The sequence below is a fragment of the Mauremys reevesii genome, linkage group 10, assembly GCF_016161935.1.
Source record: "Mauremys reevesii isolate NIE-2019 linkage group 10, ASM1616193v1, whole genome shotgun sequence".
In the NCBI taxonomy this organism is placed as follows: Eukaryota; Metazoa; Chordata; order Testudines; family Geoemydidae; genus Mauremys; species Mauremys reevesii.
Genome location: NC_052632.1, coordinates 23,405,997 through 23,426,289, shown reverse-complemented (window position 1 = coordinate 23,426,289; position 20,293 = coordinate 23,405,997). Strand labels below are relative to the sequence as shown.

The 20,293-nt window shown below is 37.4% G+C and overlaps 1 protein-coding gene across 6 annotated transcripts in view; it reads left to right on the top strand.

The window, feature by feature from the left end:
• Nucleotides 1–20,293, top strand: part of WDR72 (WD repeat domain 72) — a 246,248-nt gene that overhangs the window by 18,371 nt on the left and 207,584 nt on the right. For 5 of the 6 annotated variants that reach the window (XM_039493451.1, XM_039493447.1, XM_039493449.1 and 2 more), the window contains exons 4-13: nt 1,920–1,998; nt 5,074–5,248; nt 6,262–6,338; nt 8,787–8,906; nt 9,978–10,123; nt 10,479–10,575; nt 11,300–11,441; nt 11,951–12,196; nt 14,565–14,785; nt 16,603–16,798. In XM_039493451.1, coding sequence (XP_039349385.1) covers nt 1,920–1,998; nt 5,074–5,248; nt 6,262–6,338; nt 8,787–8,906; nt 9,978–10,123; nt 10,479–10,575; nt 11,300–11,441; nt 11,951–12,196; nt 14,565–14,785; nt 16,603–16,798 — 1,499 coding nt within the window. The remainder of the gene's footprint in view (nt 1–1,919; nt 1,999–5,073; nt 5,249–6,261; nt 6,339–8,786; nt 8,907–9,977; nt 10,124–10,478; nt 10,576–11,299; nt 11,442–11,950; nt 12,197–14,564; nt 14,786–16,602; nt 16,799–20,293) is intronic. The other variant, XM_039493448.1, reaches the window with a different exon arrangement.

Below are 20,293 nucleotides of genomic sequence, written 5' to 3'. Positions count from 1 at the left end.
TGATTTATCTCTTTAGACTGACCTCACACTTGGTAAAGCAACCCTTGCCCCTGTATTTTTCACTTCATGCATCTGATGAAGTGGGTTCTAGCCCATGAAAGCTTTTGCCCAAATAAATTTGTTAGCCTCTACGGTGCCACAAGGACTCCTTGTTGTTTTTACTGATACAGACTAACACGGCTACCACTCTGATATAAGGGCAAGACATTCACCGTTGAACTCTGGAAGGTTGCAATATGAAGTTGTGATGATTACAAATAGGATGCCTTGTCTTCAGCAGAGGCAAGCTTTGTCAGATTGTGTACTCTGGGCTGTGGATCAGTCCTTTTATGACTTTCAAGTTTCTGTCTTCTTGGATTGTGGTTAAGAACATTGCATGGAAAAAGATCAAGTTTCCCTCTAATTCCATTTAAAAATGTCAGGGCCTTTCCTCTTTTCTGTTGCTGACATTCCTTAGAAAAATGCATAATGGGCAATTCTGAGTGTCCTTTTTTGTGTGGAGATGTTGAATTTATTCCGTTAAGATTTATATTTCCACCTGCATGTATCCACTGATGTGGACACTATTGGTCAGAGAAAAAAGGCATCATGATACAGTATTTATAAGGTGTTATTCTCCACCTACTCGTAGGAAGGGAACAAACTCTTATCGTTTCAAAGCAACATGCAGAAAATATGAACATGTGGGTGAAATTCTGATCTCATTTACAGCAGTGTAGATATCCAAAGCTGAAGTCAGTGGAGTTACCCCTCATTTACACCAGAGTAAATGAGAGAAGAATTTGGCCACCAGGCAATGATTATTAGAAAGCATTCTGTTTAGCTAACTTCCTGTAACATACCACAAGCAGATTTTATTTACTGTGTATACAGTGGTAAATAAACACTGAATAATAATTTTGGATTAGCCAATTATATGAAATTAACAGTATCAGTTTAAATCTCTAAATTGTTTTTCTGATATATTAATAAAGAGATTTTATTTTTCCAATGTGAATCTAATATATTCTCTTCCAGACAACACTGTGAAACAATTATTTTCTGAATAGCATAACGTTTGGTTAAATTGCTGCAAGAATAATGGTTACCATTTATTTAACTCAATCTGTAGATTTTTTTTTCTTAACATGTATGCCCAGATCCACAAAGATGTAGAAGCATCTAACTTCCATTCAAAATCAATGGAAGTTAAGAGCCTAAATACCTTTGTGGAACTGGCCCATAGCTGCCAAGCTCTGGCAACTTGACATACCTCATTAAGGGTTTTACTTGCCAGGTAAACTTGATTGAACAACTACTAGACATTAATTCCAAAGCATGTTGAATATGGTTTAAGTAAAGTACATTGGCTAACATACAAAAATATTTGAAAGCTTGTTCTCAAAATATTAACCTTTGATTTTTATTACTGATTAGGTAATATATATATATGAAATGCTGTATTGTATTGATGAAATAGACTTCAGATACAGCCTCATGGTGGCACTGTTTATTCTTAACAGAAAGTGATAGCTTATCTCAAGAACTAAAGTCTGCTGCTGTGGAAGATGTATTATTCTTTTCAAAATGTGTAGTTTAAGTTCAGTGAAATGAATCATTTTCAGGAGGATGTAGTTCCAGTGAATGATAGTTATGGTGACACATTGATGAGCCATAATGGCAGTATACCTACAATTTGTTGTAGGCCAGACTTGGCCTTAAAGTAGGGTTTGCTGCAAGGCAGCAGGGTGTAATTACCAAAACAAAAAGAAACAGATACTGTATGTCATCCCTTGCTAATGACCACAACATTTTCTTACCCAGTAATCTGTAACAAAAAGCCACAAAAGTGTAGTACTAAAGAAAAACTTGGTGGCACAAAATTATTCCAGCCAATTGAGTGGAAATGATAGAGAGTAATATGAAGTTATCTTTGGCAGGGAGATGTGTGTTTGGAATGTCACTAGTGGACAGTGCATTGAGAACGCAAACCTTCCTTATAGGCATACAGCAATCTGTGTAAGTATAGAAACTTTTCATTGAATATTTCAGTGCTTTACAATGTGAGTTGCACATTATTTATTATTATTATTATTTTATTTATTATATCTCTGATTTTGGGGAAATATGTGTGAAAATTGTTTATGAATGTGACATACTTCATAAGGAAGAAAACAGAGAGAGCAAAAAACTTGTTGCAGTGTATGTAGCATCTTACCATTTATTATTTATTCCTGTTTCATTTTCCATCTGGGAAATGAACTAAAAAAATTTCCGCTTTGTGTTTCACCTCTATTTCTCAGACAAATAGACGCATTTCTTTTTCAGCCACTAATGTTTCTAGAAAGTAATATCCATATATTTATTGATTGTGACATTTGAGCTTCAGGTATTGATGCACAGTAAGGCCATTTCTTGTGGTTTTTGTTTTGGCCTTCAGGAGGGCAACATGGATAATGTTAGTTTAAGGTCGTCTGTCTTGAAAATGGGTAAATGCAAACTCTATGGCCAAACAGTTTGTAAGACAGTTTGCTAGTGATCTTACTTTTAAACCTATATAAATTAGTTGGAGGGTTTTGATTGCCTACCTGCTAACCTCCAGGAAAGTATTAGATCCTCTTTCCAAAAATACACTTTCATTCATGACAGAGCTCAATAGAACACTTATTTTTAGATGTCAAATTGCTTTAAATCTTTCTTCAGTCAATTCCCTTTCAAGTCTCTGCTTTGAAGTATATCCAGGTACTTGCTAAGTACCTAGATGCTAGAGAATGAGGGGTGTGTGTGAAATATGTATGTATATGATTTAGGAGTGGCTCTGATTCAGAGAGCTGCTGGCTTATTTCTGGATGTGTTCATGAAAGAATTGCTCAGGGCCTCTAAGTTAATTAAAATGCTGTTTTTCTTGAGTGTGGAAGTCTAGTTTGCAAGTGCTGAAAGTCTGAGAACTTTTTAGAGCTTTCATGAGATTCCCAAGCTACAGGAAAATTTAAATATCTCAAAGCTTGTAGAGGTGATACTGTTTCCATGCAACTTTTTCAGTTTGCCTGGTTGACTTAAGCATAAATGTCAATGATAGTTTTTAAATGACCTTGTTTCTTGAACTTGTTAATTAACAATTAAATGCACTTTTATAGTTTTATCAACAGACTTGGTGCCTGTATGCCATATTGTAATGAAAATCCCTCCTCAACAATTCATATGATCATACATATACACCACCAATAATGTTGGAACAGTGGGTCCAATATGTTTTGCTGTGGGGTATGGCTCAATTAGATGTAAAGAGTTAAGGAGCTGGAGAACTATTAAAAAGAGGTAGAGATGTGGGCTAGCCTGTTGGTTTAATACCAATCCATTGTGCTATTATAGGAGATCAGAGGTAGAATCCTTATACCTTGCTCTCAATGCCAGGTAGCTTGGGAGGGCAGGAGAAACAACATACTAATCTCCAGGAAAGACTAACACCCCTCACTAGGAGGTATGTGGAGACATTGAAAAGATGATAAAAGGAGAAAATGGGTATCTAAGAGGAAAATTGGAAAAAAAAATAGGTAGGACAAGAATCATCATTCTTAAAAGAATTGCCTTCAGAAGTGAGTACTACCTGGTATTACTGCTCCAGAAGTACTGATTGCTGCTAGTATTTGTGAGAGCATTCCTCCGTACATGAGGTTACTCTGAGATGGGTGCAGACACATGCCGATTTTGATGGTATCAGCACATGAAAAATGTGGCTTGATTGCTAATTAACCTTTCACAAATCTAGTTTTGTAGGTTCCTTCTGTACTTATGTATGCCTCAGCAGAAAATGACAGATGTCAGGACACTGCAAACTGAACATTTGCCATTTTAAATGAAACTTGAACACAAGGAGCAACAGGCCTGTTAATCATTTGTGGTTAAGTAAATGTGAGATCTTCTCTTCCTAGAGGGCTGACTGTCCAAATCTGCCAGTTAAAAGCTGCTTTTTAAAAAATAGCAGTAGCTACAAATGGTTGAACGCATTTGTTGCTGTGTTTCTATGGAGCCAAAGTAACGTTTCCAGTTATGATAACATTTCCAGATATGCATTCTTTGTGGTATGTAGATGTGTATATCTTTTTTCTATTTTGTTACTTATGTAACTCTTTATAATTTTCAGATATTATTTAGTTAACTGTAACAAAATGGAGTAAGTTTCCTAAACTAAAAGTATAGATAGCTAAGCAACAATGAATAAAAAAGTATAATTCAGCAGTATATTTTCATGCTAGTACATGATCACTCAATTTATTTTGACAACTTTATTTATTTAGATTCTATCTGAAGCAACAGTCCCAGGCCCTAGGCATTTTTACAACATTTACACATACAATTACAAATAAAAATCACACAAAATCCAAATGTACATGCATGCCATAATAATACTTGCCCCAAATAACACCCACATTAGCTACTTTGCATCCACCACCCAATAGCCAATCCTACCTTCAGACACCTAAAAAAACCAAAAATTGCTGAATACTGACAAATTTGGCCTCCTTTTAAACAAGTGAATTCCATAGTTGAGAATCCCTCCTGGAAAATAACCTACCGTCAGCCCTCTTTTTCAAATGGGTGGGTTTTAGGTTAGAGCACCTTCAGAATGGCAGCAATGTCTAATGGATGGGGAGAGATGAGATCTCTGTTGAACAAATCCCAAACCCACTTAGGGTTTTATAGGGTAAAATTAACCCCTTTAACTCCACCAGGAATTTAATAGTTAGCCAGTATCGATTATGGAGCTCTGGTGTGATGTGGTGTCTGCGTGAGGCCTCCTCAATAAGTATTCCTTTGCATTAATTTCATTTTACCATCATGCATTTCAGAATGTTAGTGTCATGAGATGAAACAAGGAGCTTTATTTTCTGTTTGTTCAGAATTATATACAGGTATTAATTGGCTCACCTGTATGATTCTGATGCAGTTTAAAAATATGTTTTAATGTGTTTAAAATACTTTTTGTTAATTAAAAATTTAAAAAATGGTGTGTATGAAAGCCAGAAATAATATGCAAGTGAACTTGTATAGCTCTCTCTGTTAACCTTTTCTTGCTTAATTCCATTTGGACAGTATTACCATTGCTCCTTCCGAATGACAGGAGATGGCTGGCTTCTGTGTTGTGGACAATATCAAGACGTTCTCATTATTGATGCTAAGACTTTGGCTGTTCTTCACACTTTAATATCTTTTCAGTCTTCTGACTGGATCAGTTGCATGTGCATTGTTCACTCCACAAGGATTCAAGGTACATATAGTAGTGACATGCAGAAATTAGCATTTAAGCCAGCCAGTCATGTCTTATTTTTATATAGAGCAGCAAATGCCTAAAGATTCTTTCTATACCATATTTTAATTATAGTTAGTTAAATATATTGTTATGTTTCACAAATATGTTCAGGATGTAAAATACTTCAATATCGATACTTCAAGATATATTTACATTTTAATGTTAATCAGACTCAAATTACTGTGTTTTGCTTCTTAAGCAGAAACCTGAAAGCTGGAAAGAATTATTTTCTTACACTTTGCTTATAATTAGCTCAATTAATAGGCTACCTGTGACAATGATTATCTGAATGTGAAATTAGAGAGATTATATGTGTTCAGGGCCTGATTTTCAAAAGAGTTTATGTCAGGGGTGGCTCTAGGTATTTTGCTGCCCCAAGCACGGCAGGCAGGCTGCCTTCGGCGGCTTGCCTGCGGGAGGTCCCCGGTCCCGCAGATTCGGCGGCACGCCTGCGGGAGGTCCGCTGAAGCCGCGGGACCAGCAGACCCTCCGCAGGCATGCCACCGAAGGCAACCTTCCTGCCGCCCTCATGGCGACCGGCAGAGTGTCCCCCGTGGCTTGCCGCCCCAAGCACGCGCTTGACTTGCTGGTGCCTGGAGCTGCCTGTGGTTTATGTGCAGTTGCATTAACAAAGTGCTTGTGCATTTATTCACCTAGTTTGCTCACACAGTTACCTTCATCAAATATCCTGTTTGCACATGAGATTGATGGTTAAGTGCATTGTTGAGCATTTCTGTATACAAGGACCCTGTTTCCCTGCACAATACAGTGACTGCACATACAAATTAGACATTCTGTTTTGTGTGTACAGTCTGGAACATCAGGTCCAAAAGACTAAAGTGGGTATTTTCAAAACAGAGCTCCAATGTGCACTAAGATAGCATTGGTGGTACTTGTGGTCTCATTTAGTTCAAGTCACAGTGATTCAAATTTAGTTTCATATTAAACAGCTTTGTATTACCTTTTTATAGAAGATTCACTAGTAGCAGTATCTGTAACTGGAGATCTTAAAGTATGGGATCTATCCTCATCAGTGACCAGTATACAGGTCAGTTTGCATGAAACATGAAGTCTTAACCTAAAACATGATTGTAACATGTAGAACATGGAAGTATTGTCAGGATAGAAAAATACTGAATCTGAACATAATGTCTTGTGAATGTGTATTAAAGAGTTAGTTATTTTTGTAAGCATGTTTGTTGAAAAGGCCGAGGCTCTTACTAAGCCCTATCTCTTCATTCTCAATACAATTCTTAGAATCCGTCCACTAAACACTAGTCCATGTCTTTGTACATCTCTTGCCTTGACTACTGCATCATCTTCTGGCTTTCCTACATCTTGCCTGTTATTCTTCCACACTGATGCTAAGATCATAATCCTTTCTTGTCACTCCCTCCTTTAAACCCCTTCTTCACTCCTTCCACATTATGTTCAAAGCTCTGCATAATTCTACCTGTATGCTCTCTTGGTCCTTCTTTCTGTCTCCTATATACTATTTTTGTCTCCTTCTTCCACTGTCTACTTTTCATATTCTTTCATACTATCCTCTTCATTTGGAACAGCCTTTCACCCACCCTGTGTCAAGTGTCCCCTCTCTCCTCAAATGTATTTATTGTGTACAGTTTATGAATATTAATATTCTCACCAAAGCTGCCCTGACACCTGTTTGTGCTGGAACTGGAGTCCTAGCTTTCCTTTTGTTCCACATAATCTGCAAGTACTTTAGGCCAAGACCTTGATGGATTGGGCCACATTCATCCATGGTAACTCCACTGACATCAATAGCATTAAAATGTGGATGAATTCAACTTCTTGCTTTTTGTAAGCACACAGGAACATAAAAATGGCCAGATTGAAGCAGACATAAGCCCATCTAGTCTAGTACAGTGGTCAGAACCAGATGCTTCAGAGGAAAATGTCAGAACCCTGCGGTAGACAGATATGGCCCCCATACTAGTTCAAATCTTGGTCTCTAATAGATAGGGATTGACTTAAATCCTGAAGCATAAGGTTTAATATCCCTTTCAAAATTTTTGTTGCTGTTTATTATAACTCTGGGTATTCTTGATATCACATACATGTCCAGTTCCTTTTAGAATCTTGCTAAATTCTTGCCCCAACAACGTCCTGTGGTAATGAGATCCACAATACTTATATTGTTATATTAAAAAAAATTAGTACTATCACTAATAAAGGATTCAAATTTGTATAATCCTTTTCTTAAAATAGGAAGGTTGCCTTTTTAGCCACACTAGCAACATTTTCAGCACCGCCATTCTCCAGAGTACCCTTAGCTACATTAGTACCTTAATGTAGGAGCACCTCATGGGAGGTGCATATTAATTGATAGGATCAGACCCTTAAAGAGATGCTGTCAAGTTTGATATCACTTCTAAAAACACATTCATTGTTATAAAAAGTCTGCGTTAACATTTCCATTCAGTATATCAGTCCTAGATAACTAGTGCTGCTGCAGCCTTGAAATTATTGCTGTTAAAGCTGAGTGACTGTGCAGCCATCAGTCACAAACAGACATAACACAAGCATATGTAGGTATTATGCTGACCCTTTTCTTTTCTGCCCTTTGAAATGGGAGGGGTTCAGAGTTAGTGAGACTACAGCTCCTTCAAATACCTAGAGAGCACAATTCTCATCAATTGTAATTCCCTCCTGGAGCTGCAAGGGTGAGTAAGAGGATGCCATGACATTCCTGCCTGTGATAGTGGCTGTTTTGCTTTTAACTTAACAGCTGAGATTGTCTGACCACTGTAGACCTTCTTGCGGAGGATTGATGATGGGAGGGGGATTGTTTCATGGCAGAAAATGTCAGTATTTTGTGATGTGATCAATAATTAATAAAAATAATTCCAACATAACTATTTTGGGCCTGTCAGCCTTGATAGTGAGCCTTTGATATTCACTTTGAAAAGGGCAAAAAGTAGGATTTTTTTCTTTTGCAAGCCATTCATGAATTCAAATCCAAAAGGATAGGAATATAATGACCCCTAAAAGTGGTGGGAAAGTATTAATTTAAGTCAAGATAATTTACCCAGCATACAACTCAAGTGCCGATACTATTGTTTACTATGCTGTAGGAAAAGAATCCCGTTGGCCATTATGCATCTGAAACTGCAAGCCTATAGACTGGTATGGCTTTGTTGGCTTTACATGGAGCAATGGCTAGTGCATCTTCATAGTGGCAGATCTATCAATGCTGCCTATGCTCTTCCCTGATCCAATTCCTCCCTGACCCTCATTGCCACTCCTTTAAATGAGAGTATGAAGGCAGTCCCCACAGAATGCATATCATCTCTACAGGGACCATGAATCCTACCCCCAAGTCACTGTTTAATGAAAAGTTAAAGTTTGCATTGCATTTTCAACGTATGTATTTACAAAATGTTTTTAATAGCTGGTTTCTTTCCTGAAATTCATAGCCTGAAGATCCAGAATATCTTGTTTGTCTAATACTACTACTTTTCCCTCTAATATCTAGGAGAGACAAAGTGTATATGAACAAGAATCCAAAGCTCTGGACTGTATAAACTGCCAAGCAATAAGATTTTGCACATACACAGAAAGACTCCTCTTAGTTGTGCTCGCAAACTGTTGGAAGGTACAGCATTACACATAGTACTTAATGCTTCCTATGCAACATTGTTAGCAATTCAGTAGCATTTTGGAAAAGTGAACATGACTGATTTTATATGTAAGTAGTTATTTTCCTCCTTAAATCAAATGAAACAGTGCTCACTAGCTATTTGGGATATCAGAGGAAACTGCTTGCTCCATTTCTTCACCAGTTATTTTAATTGCATAGCTGAGATCATAAAGGCCTGGATTTTTAAAGGTATTTAATGCTGTGCTCTGCTCTGTATTGCAGTGCCCATGTCTCATTTTCAAAGGTGACTTAGGTTCCTAAGTCCCATTGAAAGTCAATATACAGACTGTACCACATGCTGCCCCCCTGACCACCGCATTACATTCTCCTGCAACTGCAGGAGAGGAGGCCCTGTGGAATAGCAGCATATGTGTTATCAGAGGAGCTGGGAGTGGGGTAGCCATCTTTTGCTATGCGCTCCTGGAAAGATGTGGGTTTGCATGCTTTGTCTTTGGTGATTAATTTAATCTCTGGTGAAGAAGAAATGTGTGTCCCAGATGACAGAACTGTGGGTGAATCTAACAGTGTTGGGTTAAAGAAGTTACATATGTAGTGTGATCATACCAGGAGAACTATCAATATTTTAAATAATATTAACAGAGGAATGTAAAAGTTCTCCCAAGAGGAAATTTGAAGGTTTTGTTCTAATGGGCCATATTCACTCCTGAACTCAATGTAGTTACACAGAGGATGAATTTTGTAATGACAAACAAAACAAATCCCCTGCCTCCTCCCAACCCCTGCCTGTAATTCTACCTTTAAGCCTTTAATGTTGTTTTTATTTTAATTGGCAGTTTTTTCTTCCTAGAATCATGTGGCCTGATTCTGATCTTACTGTGTTTTAACAGTAGTGTAACCCCATTGAATGTAATAGGGTGGTCTGAATGTACACCATAAAAACAGTCTCATAAATACTTTACTTTCTGAATCTTTGCTCAAACCCAGTGTTTGCATTAAAATGAAATAGTCAACAGGAAACACATTATAGTATTCATTTATGTTCATCTATCATTTTTCTTTCTTTAGGTCTATGATTATTGTGATTTTTCCTTGCTGTGCACTGAATTCAACAAAAGTGGTCAGTGCTTTGCTGGTGGTGAAGTGCTAGCTGCTTGGAGACTCATCATCTGGACGGAAGATGGTCACAGTTACATCTACCAGCTGCTGAACAGGTGGGCTCAGATTGGAAATGAACACAAAAAGTTCAGGTACAAGATGAACTTTGGGAGGTTTATTATGGAAAATCCCTGCATGTCACAAATGATGAAAAACCAGAACAAAAACACTTTGGCACTAGAAGATTTACCCTGAATTTGACAGCCCCCAGTCTTTGTTTGACACAGCAGGGGATACAGGAATAAGATTAGCCATGTAGAACTTGGGCAGCTGGTGCTGTGGTTTCAAAAAGAAATCACTTGTAATTACTTACCCAACAACTTTAGCTGAACTTGAGAATCATGGATGCAACCAATCTGCTTTTAAAAAGATGAATTTCTAAAGCATTTGATTTTCTTTTTAATTATGCAGTGGGCATTCTAAAAGCATATATCCTGCCGATGGAAAAGTGCTCAAAGAAACTGTTTATCCTCATTTACTCTGCTCCACTTATGTGAAAGAAAATAAGGTAACATGAGAATGTTGTACAATGAGCTTCAAAAGTTGCTTCATATTTTGCTTGTAATGACCAGACAGACTCTCAGCAAACTGGACATTTAAGGCATTGAGTCAAACTGGTTTTAGTTGTTGTATTGATATAATAAAAAAGGCTTACTCCTTGATTCTAATTTTGACTTTCAAATATGGTGAATTCACGATATACTTTGTATTTTATAAAAGGCTCTTTGTTGAGATTTTTTTTTTTGTTAATTTTCAAAATTTGCATTAAAATTTAAAAGGCAAGGTAGAATATTGAGAATTTCTTACACCCAAGGGGCTCAATCCTGCAAAAAGTTACTTATGTGAATTCTCCTATTGAAGTCAATAGGACTACACATGCATAACTATCTGGGCCCAAGGACTCTCTTAGTTCATTACAAAATGCATCCACCACAAACTGTTTAATCAGGTCTTTGAACACATTACATTATACAGAGATTCCTATCCTGATCCTGCAAAGACCTATGCATGTGTTTAACTTTTTTCCCAGTGTGAGCAGACATTACTGGAAGTACTCAGTGTGTAAAGTTAGGCACATGTGTAAGTCTTCGCAGGATTGGCACCTAAGGCCTAAGAAGCTGTTTCTAAAGTTTAGGGAAGTTCGTACAGAGGAAATTGCAATAGGGACCATATTGTCTTAATCTATTTTTTCATATGGAAATGTTGACTAGTTGCTGTTGTTTTTGTCACAGAGTTTTCCTTTTGTTATGGGCTTTATGAATGAAAGAAAGGAACCTTTCTATAAGATTCTTTTTTCTGGAGAAGCATCTGGAAGAATCACCTTGTGGCATATTCCTGATGTCCCAGTGTCGACGCATGATGGTTCTCCAAAAGGTTAGGCAATTTTCTATATTTTGTGAAATTTTTAATTACATTGTTGCTACCTCAGTTCTCATGAAAAGTCACCCGGGAAAGTAGAGCTTCTCTAGTCATTCAGGGTAGAATTAATCTCTGGTCTGTAAAACTAACACAAGGCTCTCCACACCAATAAAGCCATGCATAGGTCTGGAGGGGAGAAACATAGGCACAATCCTTGCACAGATTGCCCACCCTGGCCAAAATGCCATGGAAAGGGCTGTCACGCTGGGTTTGCATAGGCCAGTGCATGGAGGTTACCCCGCTGAGGGACCATGTGATCCAACTGGTGTGGAAAAACTGCAATTACTGTTCCAAATCACAGGATGAAAGACAGGCCCTTTGGGAGGAGGTGGTCAGGGAGGCAAGTGTGCTTTTTATTATTATTATTTTTTTTTTTTACAATCAGTCACTTCTCTGACTTGTTCTCTATTTTTGAATCCCTGGAAATTTCATGTGAATTATTCTTGACTATTCATTTTTGCTAGAGATCCCAATAGCAGCAGCTTGGACTCTACAGGACGATTTTGACAAACATCGTGCTATGTCGGAAGGCATTATTGATCATATTTGTGCAACTAAAGATGGGACCGAAAGTGCAGCAGTCACTTCATCCGTATATGTGCCCAACCTTGATAAGCTGGTGTGTGGGTGTGAAGATGGGAAAATTTTCATAACACTTGCTTTGCATGCTGCCAAAGCAAGAATTTTAGAAGACATTTCCTTGCTGAAACGTACGTTTTTAATGCAATTCTACTTACTCTAATTTTTAATCAAGCATCTTTTCATATTCCTCTAAATGAAAAAGGATGAAGGAAGTAGGGACATGAGGGCTCAGTTTTGTCCTCAGTTACACAAGTCCTGGTCCTGGTCCTGGTGGTGTTGCTGAGAGCAGCAGCCATGAAACTAAGGGCAGAATTGAGCCCTTTCCTTTTTATTTAATACTGTTTCTCATGAACAAATACATGTTTATACTGCTCTCCCCTGGATATGTTGCCATGAATCATCTGTTTAGTATTGTACAGTCTGTATATTTGCACTGTTTCATTGTATCGCTGAAGAAATTGCCACCGTAAGTCAAATATAAATATGGGTCATGTTACCTTGCCTTTAAATTATTCCAATCCATTGGTTTAATTTATTTTAATTTTCAGAAGTGCAGGGTCTGGTTGACTAGCTTCTTCTGAATGGTATTTTATATCCACGCTTCTTTTGTTATGAATTGTCATTTTAACCCTAATTAAAAATAATACTAGATTATAGCACATCTTTTTAATCCTGAATTTCAGAGCATATGTAAAAGAATCTTTATTTCAATCTTGAAAGTATTGAAATGTTTCCTCTGCTCCAGTTTCAGAAGGTGTTTAAAACTTGGTGTGTGTTTTGGTTGGGTTTGATTTTTTTTTCTTTTTAATACAATAAGGTCACTTTTTAATTTGTTATATGCATATGTTGATGCACCTTAGGTTCTTTCCAGATACATTTTTCCATTAAAGAAGTGGGAGCCTGATTTTGCAAATACTTGAAATTGAGCGTGGATTCATTACTGTGATGAATTTTTTTATCAGGCCTGATTCTCCTCTCATTTACACTGGCTTTATTCTGGTGTAATTGAGAGGAGAATCAGGCCTGATAAGAAAATAGGACCAGTAGGACTACTTGGGATCATAAACACTATGCCTAGTCATAAGCATTTTCAGAGACTGGTCCTAAGTTTTGTTTGTATTTAAAAATGTGTGGAGACATTTTGTAGTCTTCACTTAATCCTGCTTACTGAGAGTTTTACCCAAGTAAGACTGAAGACCCTGTACTCCCCTCCACTTGAGCAGTTGAAAAAGCCCTATGCCCTTGGGTGAGGATCAGGGAGTGCCAAGGGGAAAATGATAGAGTATGTTCCCCCACCAGCACTGAACCACTTCTCCCCTCTGCAGCCACTGCATTAGAGCCCAGCTCTGCACAGCCAATGCTTTGTTCATATACACGAGAGCTGGCTGTGACATATTGCAAAGAAACAGATGGTATGTCTACACTGCAATGTAAGCCCAGCGTTTGAACTCAGCTTCAAGCCTAATACCTCTTCTGTCTACACACAAATTGTGCTAACCCAGGACTCAGACGAAGGGTTCCAGGACCCCACAGGGGTGGAGAATCCAAGCCTGAGTCAAGCTGGGAGCCAGGGTTCAAGCCCTATTACTTTGCAGTATAGATGCAGCCCCACTGGACTCGTGCTCTGGGATTCTACCAAAAGTACCCCACGATTCCTGTGAACAGTCAAGTTTTCCCACATTGCACCATGAACAAAAGACTAGAGCGGCCACATTTTGCGAGGATGCAAGGAAGTCTGGAATATGGGTGGTAGGTAGGACTCAAATGCAGTGTGGATGCTGGTGCTCCAAGCTGGGACACAAGGTTCAACAATTTCTAACCTGGGGTTACAAATGACTGGAGACGCTCAAACCCTAGGGTAATAAATCCAGGGTCTGCTAACTCAGATTCTTCTAACTCTAGGCTGACATTGCATTGCAGACATTTCCAAAGTCTTTCTGTAATTGAGAGAGGTACAGAAGGTTTCAGAGCCAGTGGGTTCCCTCCTGCAGATCCTGGGCTTTGCTCCTTTTGATCATTTCTCCTCTCAAGTCCCCTCTACCTCTGACTCCCCTCTCAAAAAGGAAAAATATAGCAGAGTGGCAGCCGCTCAGGAGCTGTGGATCAGTGCTCCTGTTGTGTGTCTTTTGTGGCATAGAGAAAAGAATCTGATCTTGAGTAAGGGCTATATTGGCCTAAAACTCTTACTCATTTAGGAGTGAGCTCTTGAATAGAAATGGTACTAGGCCATTGGGGGTCCTAAGCAGGAATATTTTTGACCCCTCGCCTGACAACACATACTAAAGCGAATAGGGACCCCTGTGAGCTGCTCGGGGTGCTAAGCAATTGCTTAGTCTGCTTATGCCTAGCGCCAACTCTAGTCTTGAATACTTTTCATCATACAGATTTCCTGACTGCAAGCACACATATAGTAAAGGTGTTTTTGTTTGTTTGTTTGTTTTGTTTTGTTTTTTTGTAAAGGGCAGAAATCATTTATCTAACATTTTTGTCTTACAGATACTTTGCCTTCAAAAGTTCTTAAGGGCCACAGCAGGAGTGTTACTTGTTTACTTTATCCACATGGTAAATCAGCCAGGTTTGATCCAAGCTGGCTGGTGTCAGGTGGCCAAGATTCTTGTGTGATCTGGTGGGATATATTTACGGAGGAAATTTTGCATCAATTCACTCTGCAAGCTGGTCCAGTAATGAACCTGTTGTTATCACCAGAGGACTACAGAGTAAGTAAAGACAGAGTAAATGATGTTTTTTTGTTTTTTTTTGGAGGGCGGGGGGAGTAATATTTACAGTAATAATTTTATTTTATTTGTAACTTAAATCCTAGTTACTAACTACTTACTTTATGTTTTGTTTGAGATCTACGTCAACTTCCTGTTTTGAGGTCTGATACGCCACTGTTACATCAGTGCAGTTCCCATTAAGTCATCAACCTGGTGAACTGGAGTGGAGAATCAAGACTTTCCTGTCTGAATGTGGCATTTTTAGAGAGAACTAATTCTGAATAAACATAATTGCCAGAGGGCACATAGATCCTGATTCTCTTCTCACTTATGTATGCTGGTGTAAATCTGAAGTGGCTTCCACTGAAATCAATGGTTATGCTGGTGTAAAAACTGTATGAGAGGAGAATCAGGCCAATAACAGTTATGTATAAATGTGTGTGTTTGATTGTTTTGATACCTAGCAAATTTCTGTTGGCCTTTGTCTTTAAAGCATCTAGTTAGACATGAGAAAATCTTTTACTTCAGAATGGACCATCAGCTCTAGTACTATTTAATTTCTAATATTCTTGTGCATTTTTGAAATGTACAAGGTTCAATACAGCAAACCCTTACTTACATGAGACGCCCCTGAAGTCCGTGGACCAAGGATTTTACCCCTTAAAGGTGAAATACACCTTCGTTCAAAGGGCCTGCGCAATAACCTATTTACTACACAAGGTCCACTTATGGTGCATCTACACTACCAGCTTGGGTAGACATACATGCGCTAGCTTTGTTTGAGCTAGCTAACTAAAAATAGCAGAGTAGACACGATAGAATAGGTGGTGGTTCAGGCTTGCCGCAGGAGTAAATACTAGGATTTTGAGCAGAAATTACATGTACCCAGAGTTTTAAAGCTTAACTGGTTCATAGGGCCTTGTGCTGGCCCTCTGCACTGCTAGGTGAAAATCACCCCATGGCAAAAGGTAGTAACTTGATCTCTTAAGCCCTGTTTTCAGGGGTTGTGTTGGACTTACATGGCACCTAGGCATTTTTCTGGTCCTTTGCATGGGGGTGAATTTTACCCGAGGGTGAGTTCCACCCTGTGTCAGTAAGGATTACTTGTTGAAATAAGGCTTTTACAGGAACAGATCCACATAGTGCAAAATGCAATTATAACATACTCAGTTTTTGCACTGGTGATATTTTGCCTTTGGCCTTTGTGTCATAAGAACTGACACATAATTTTATGTCAGATGAATAGCAATTTGGGTTAAAGTAAATTTTCATTTTTTTTTTATTTCCAGGGAAAAGCTCTATTACTAAGTATATTTGATTATATAGTTGCTGCTTTAATAGACCACCTGTTGATGTGTGTGATTTTTTAGAGGATCATAGAAGATTAGGGTTGGAATGGACCTCAGAAGGTCATCTAGTCCAACCCCCTGCTCAAAGCAGGACCAATCCCCAGACAGATTTTTACCCTAGTTCCCTAAATGGCCCCCTCAAGGATTGAATTCACAACTGTGGGTTTAGCAGGCCACTACTCAAACCACTGAGCTATCCCTCCCCCCAAATACACATGCAATTGGATTGTATCTTTCCTTTGGAGATCAGATTTATAGTTAATCTTTTTAAACAAGTCTTGGAATGCAGGCTGAAATGTAACATTAGTTTCTAAATTAACATATTTTGTGGCAGGGACTCTTTTGTGTTTGTTTGTACAGTGCCTAGCACAATGGGCTCCTGGTCCAGAACTGGAGCTCATAGGTGCTACCACAATAAAAACAATAAAAAATAATCATAAACATTGAGTTATTTATATGTTTTTGCAGCTAAACGGGCACAGGATTGTGTGCTGTATATGCAGTGATCATTCAGTAGCACTTCTACACCTTCAGGAGAGAGTATGTCTCTTACATGCCAGGAAGCATTTGTTTCCTGTGAAGATGATAAAATGGCACCTTGCTGAAAATCTGCTAATTGTCGGATGCGAAGATGATTCCGTTTATGTTTGGGAAATTGAAACAGGTAATGTGTTTTTTCTTGTTCAGCCCTCGCTAATTAGTTTTTGTTCTAATCTATGATGTTTGGTTACATGTACCCAGATCTGTAGTGGGGCCATGCAAAGATAGTAACAGATTACATTTATTAACTAGAAACTTTCATTTTTTTATTATAAATGAGCAAGAATTAAAGGCTTCATGTGATACAGAGTATGTCAATAATAAAATACAAGTGCTTGAGTCAGATCCTGACAAGCAGATGATTAGCTGATATTGCAGTACAGAGAAGTGAGCCGGATATTTCTGGAAGCTATAAATAAAAACATAAGTTATCTACTTTAATTATTAACAAGAGAGAAATTTACTGTCCTACCAATCTCAAATTATGTCATTACATTTTGCCTTCTTCAGCACACTCACAATCTTAGCAACCTTTTGAGTTAATTGATGATCAGTAATAATGGAAGATAATTAATTGCAACTCTCACAACTGTGGAGTTGGGAAAACTAACACTGAGTATTTCAGCTTAAATTGTGGATTCACAGGTGATTCAGTAGGGTGGCTGCTGATTCATAAGGATGGTAAATGTACTTATTTGAATGTTGAGAGTCTTAAAATTATTAGAAGCTTTAATGTTATTGAAAATTGCAATACAATGTTTATCTCTGCAAGTGACAACACATCTTGTGGAAAAAAAAGAGTACATAATGAGTTTAGAAGCCATGTAATATAAAGAAAATTAATACTAGAGGAAAATATAATGTTACAAAATTCACTATACAAAACTTAATTCACAACATTTATAAAGATATTTTGCTCTACAAACTAATATAGCTAAGTCAAAGGCTATCCTGAAAAAGTACCTATTTTAGACAGAGTTCCCTGTTTAAATGTGATAAATACCAATATTCAATGAAGTACTTGGCAAAAAGCAGACTGCATAAATTATATACTACATGGATTTTTAGTAAGCTATTTAATACAGTTGAGTAATTAGGATAGGAACTGCCAAGGCATATGGTACTTATTTTTCCTCTAATATACTGAATCTTAATAAAAAAAAATTGGCTTAGCTTAAAATGAAGTTATTAGCATTTAAAATCTGCTGAAAACTATGTTTTTTTTTCCAAAACCGGTATGGTTTTTTTCCCAGTATTGAAGACATATTGTGCAAAAATATTTTATCTAGGTTTTAAAAATGCTTCTAAATTACATCTTTTTGTTCAAAAGAAACAGAAAAGATGTTGTTCTTGAGGTGGAGAGCCACACTGACCTCAGGAGACTGTTAAATTGTGTGTAGTGCTTATTTATTTTCTACTGTGCTATTATATGCTGTTCTGTGAGTAAAAGACTTAAAACTGCTGCTTACATTTACAGCTTTAATCCTACTGCAATGAAAAAGGTTGTGGAATAAAATTTTCAAAAGTGCCTCAGTGACTTGAGAACATGGCGCTTAAGAGTCGTATTCTCAAAAGCAATTTTCAAGTGCTCTGGAGTCACTTAGGAGGTTTTGAAAATGCTACACTTCTCCATTCATATTTTTATTTGGTTATGCACTTTTTCTTAACTGTAGTTGCTGATTAATACCTATAATGTTTAAGATTCCCTTTTTTATTGTACATTAAGTCTGCTCTGTAAATATGTGCTTGACAGGCCAAATTCTGTGGGTTTTCCTCCAAAAAGGTACACATTAGATTGCATTAGTTCCCCCCTCCTGCTCAGCCATCTCTTCCCTTTTGAGCTTTTGTAGATTTCAAAACATTCTCCCTCTGCCTGTCTGGTCACTCCTTTACATTACCCCCGATCTGTATTGGTCCCCTCTTTTTCTTCCACTATACATCACACTTGTAATACCTTCTTGATTCTGTGTTTCATGCAACCTCATTCTCCTCCTTTCCCACCCTTCTCAAGACTCACTTCTTTTGGTTAGCTTTTAAATGCTGTCCACCACTGCACCACTCCTGCCCACCTATTGACTTTGCTCCCTCAAGCCATGAATATAATATGTTTACATATTAAACTAATTAAAAAAAAAACAGAAGCATATGTACAATGGATGCATTTACTTCCATTCTGGTTCTAGAGATATTACTGGATTTAGTTATGTTCTCCATTTTAAAGATGAACAATAGCTCTGAAACTGGTAATGCCTTTTAAAATCAGAATGAATTTGAAGTGCACTCGCACTTCTATGTAATATAAGCATAGAAGATTTTGGGTACTTTTTTTTAACTCCTTCCCATTTCTTGCTATGGAATGCCTATCCGATTGCAGGCTCCTACTGTTCAATTATTTTTACTCAGAATTCAGCACTGGGCAAATCTGTTTACACCTCATAGTTTATAAATCTTGAGATCTCACTGAACCTCAAGTACTGTTGGCATTCTTTTATGTGAAAAATGTCACACTGTGACACTAAATCTAAGACTGAAACTACTTGGCACAGGATTATGCACTTTCTTCATAAAAATATTATTGCTTATGCATTTAAAAAAACAAGTTTTTAAGTTTTAAGCTACATACACACTGTACTTTAAAAAATGGGAGTAAATAAGGTGATGAGAGCAAGAAATTAACAGTTGATGCCTCTTACCACAGATAACTAACACAGTGGCCGTCAGTAGAAAAATCAACATTTACCCGCAGTAGAATCTGAGACTAATTTCCTATTGTAACTATAGGGAAATAAAAATAGTTACCTACCACCATGTGGTAGTTGTTGGTAAATTCTGACATTTTAAAGGAGAAAATTAGAGAAATCTTAACACCCTTTTATCCCAATCCTGCATTCCTTGTTCACCTAAAACTCCTGTAGAAGTCAGTGAGAATTTTGAGTGTGCAAAGAACGTAAGGTAGAATTTTGCCCCCTTTCATCTGACTGAGATAAGACATCTTTAAAGGAATGTAATTGGAACTTATGAGGGTGGTATTCTAGGAAATGCTTACAAATCCTTAATTCTGAAGGATAAAGATTTGTCAACATTTCCCATAGAAATCTTTTTTTTTTTTTGAAGATTTTAGAACCAGAACACCCAAATATATTTTGGAGATGAAACCTGGCATACAATATCTTAACCAGAAAATTATTGTGTGCATTTGAAGCATTCTGAAGTAAAACTGGCCAAGTTCATGTTTAAGAATGACAAAATAAAGTACACTTTCTTGATGTTCGCTGTAATTCTCTCTCAATCACAGCTACAATACTTTTTAAAATAAGTTTTACAAGGGATTATTTCATATCATGGGTTAATCACTTTGGATATTAAAAATAAAACAGCTGAGATGCTAATGTTCTTAAAAACTGCTACTATGCATTCACAATATTTATTTTTCATACACATTTTTAGTATGTATTTGTTACTATGGATCCATAATATGCAATCTGTGCTGTTGTTAATATGTATTTGTAGGATACACTGTAATAGCTTCTCAGGAGCTGTTACAGAATATACTATGAATATGAATTAAGGCTAAAGCTCACAACTCAGCTAAATCTGAAAGGGGCTATCGACATGCTAT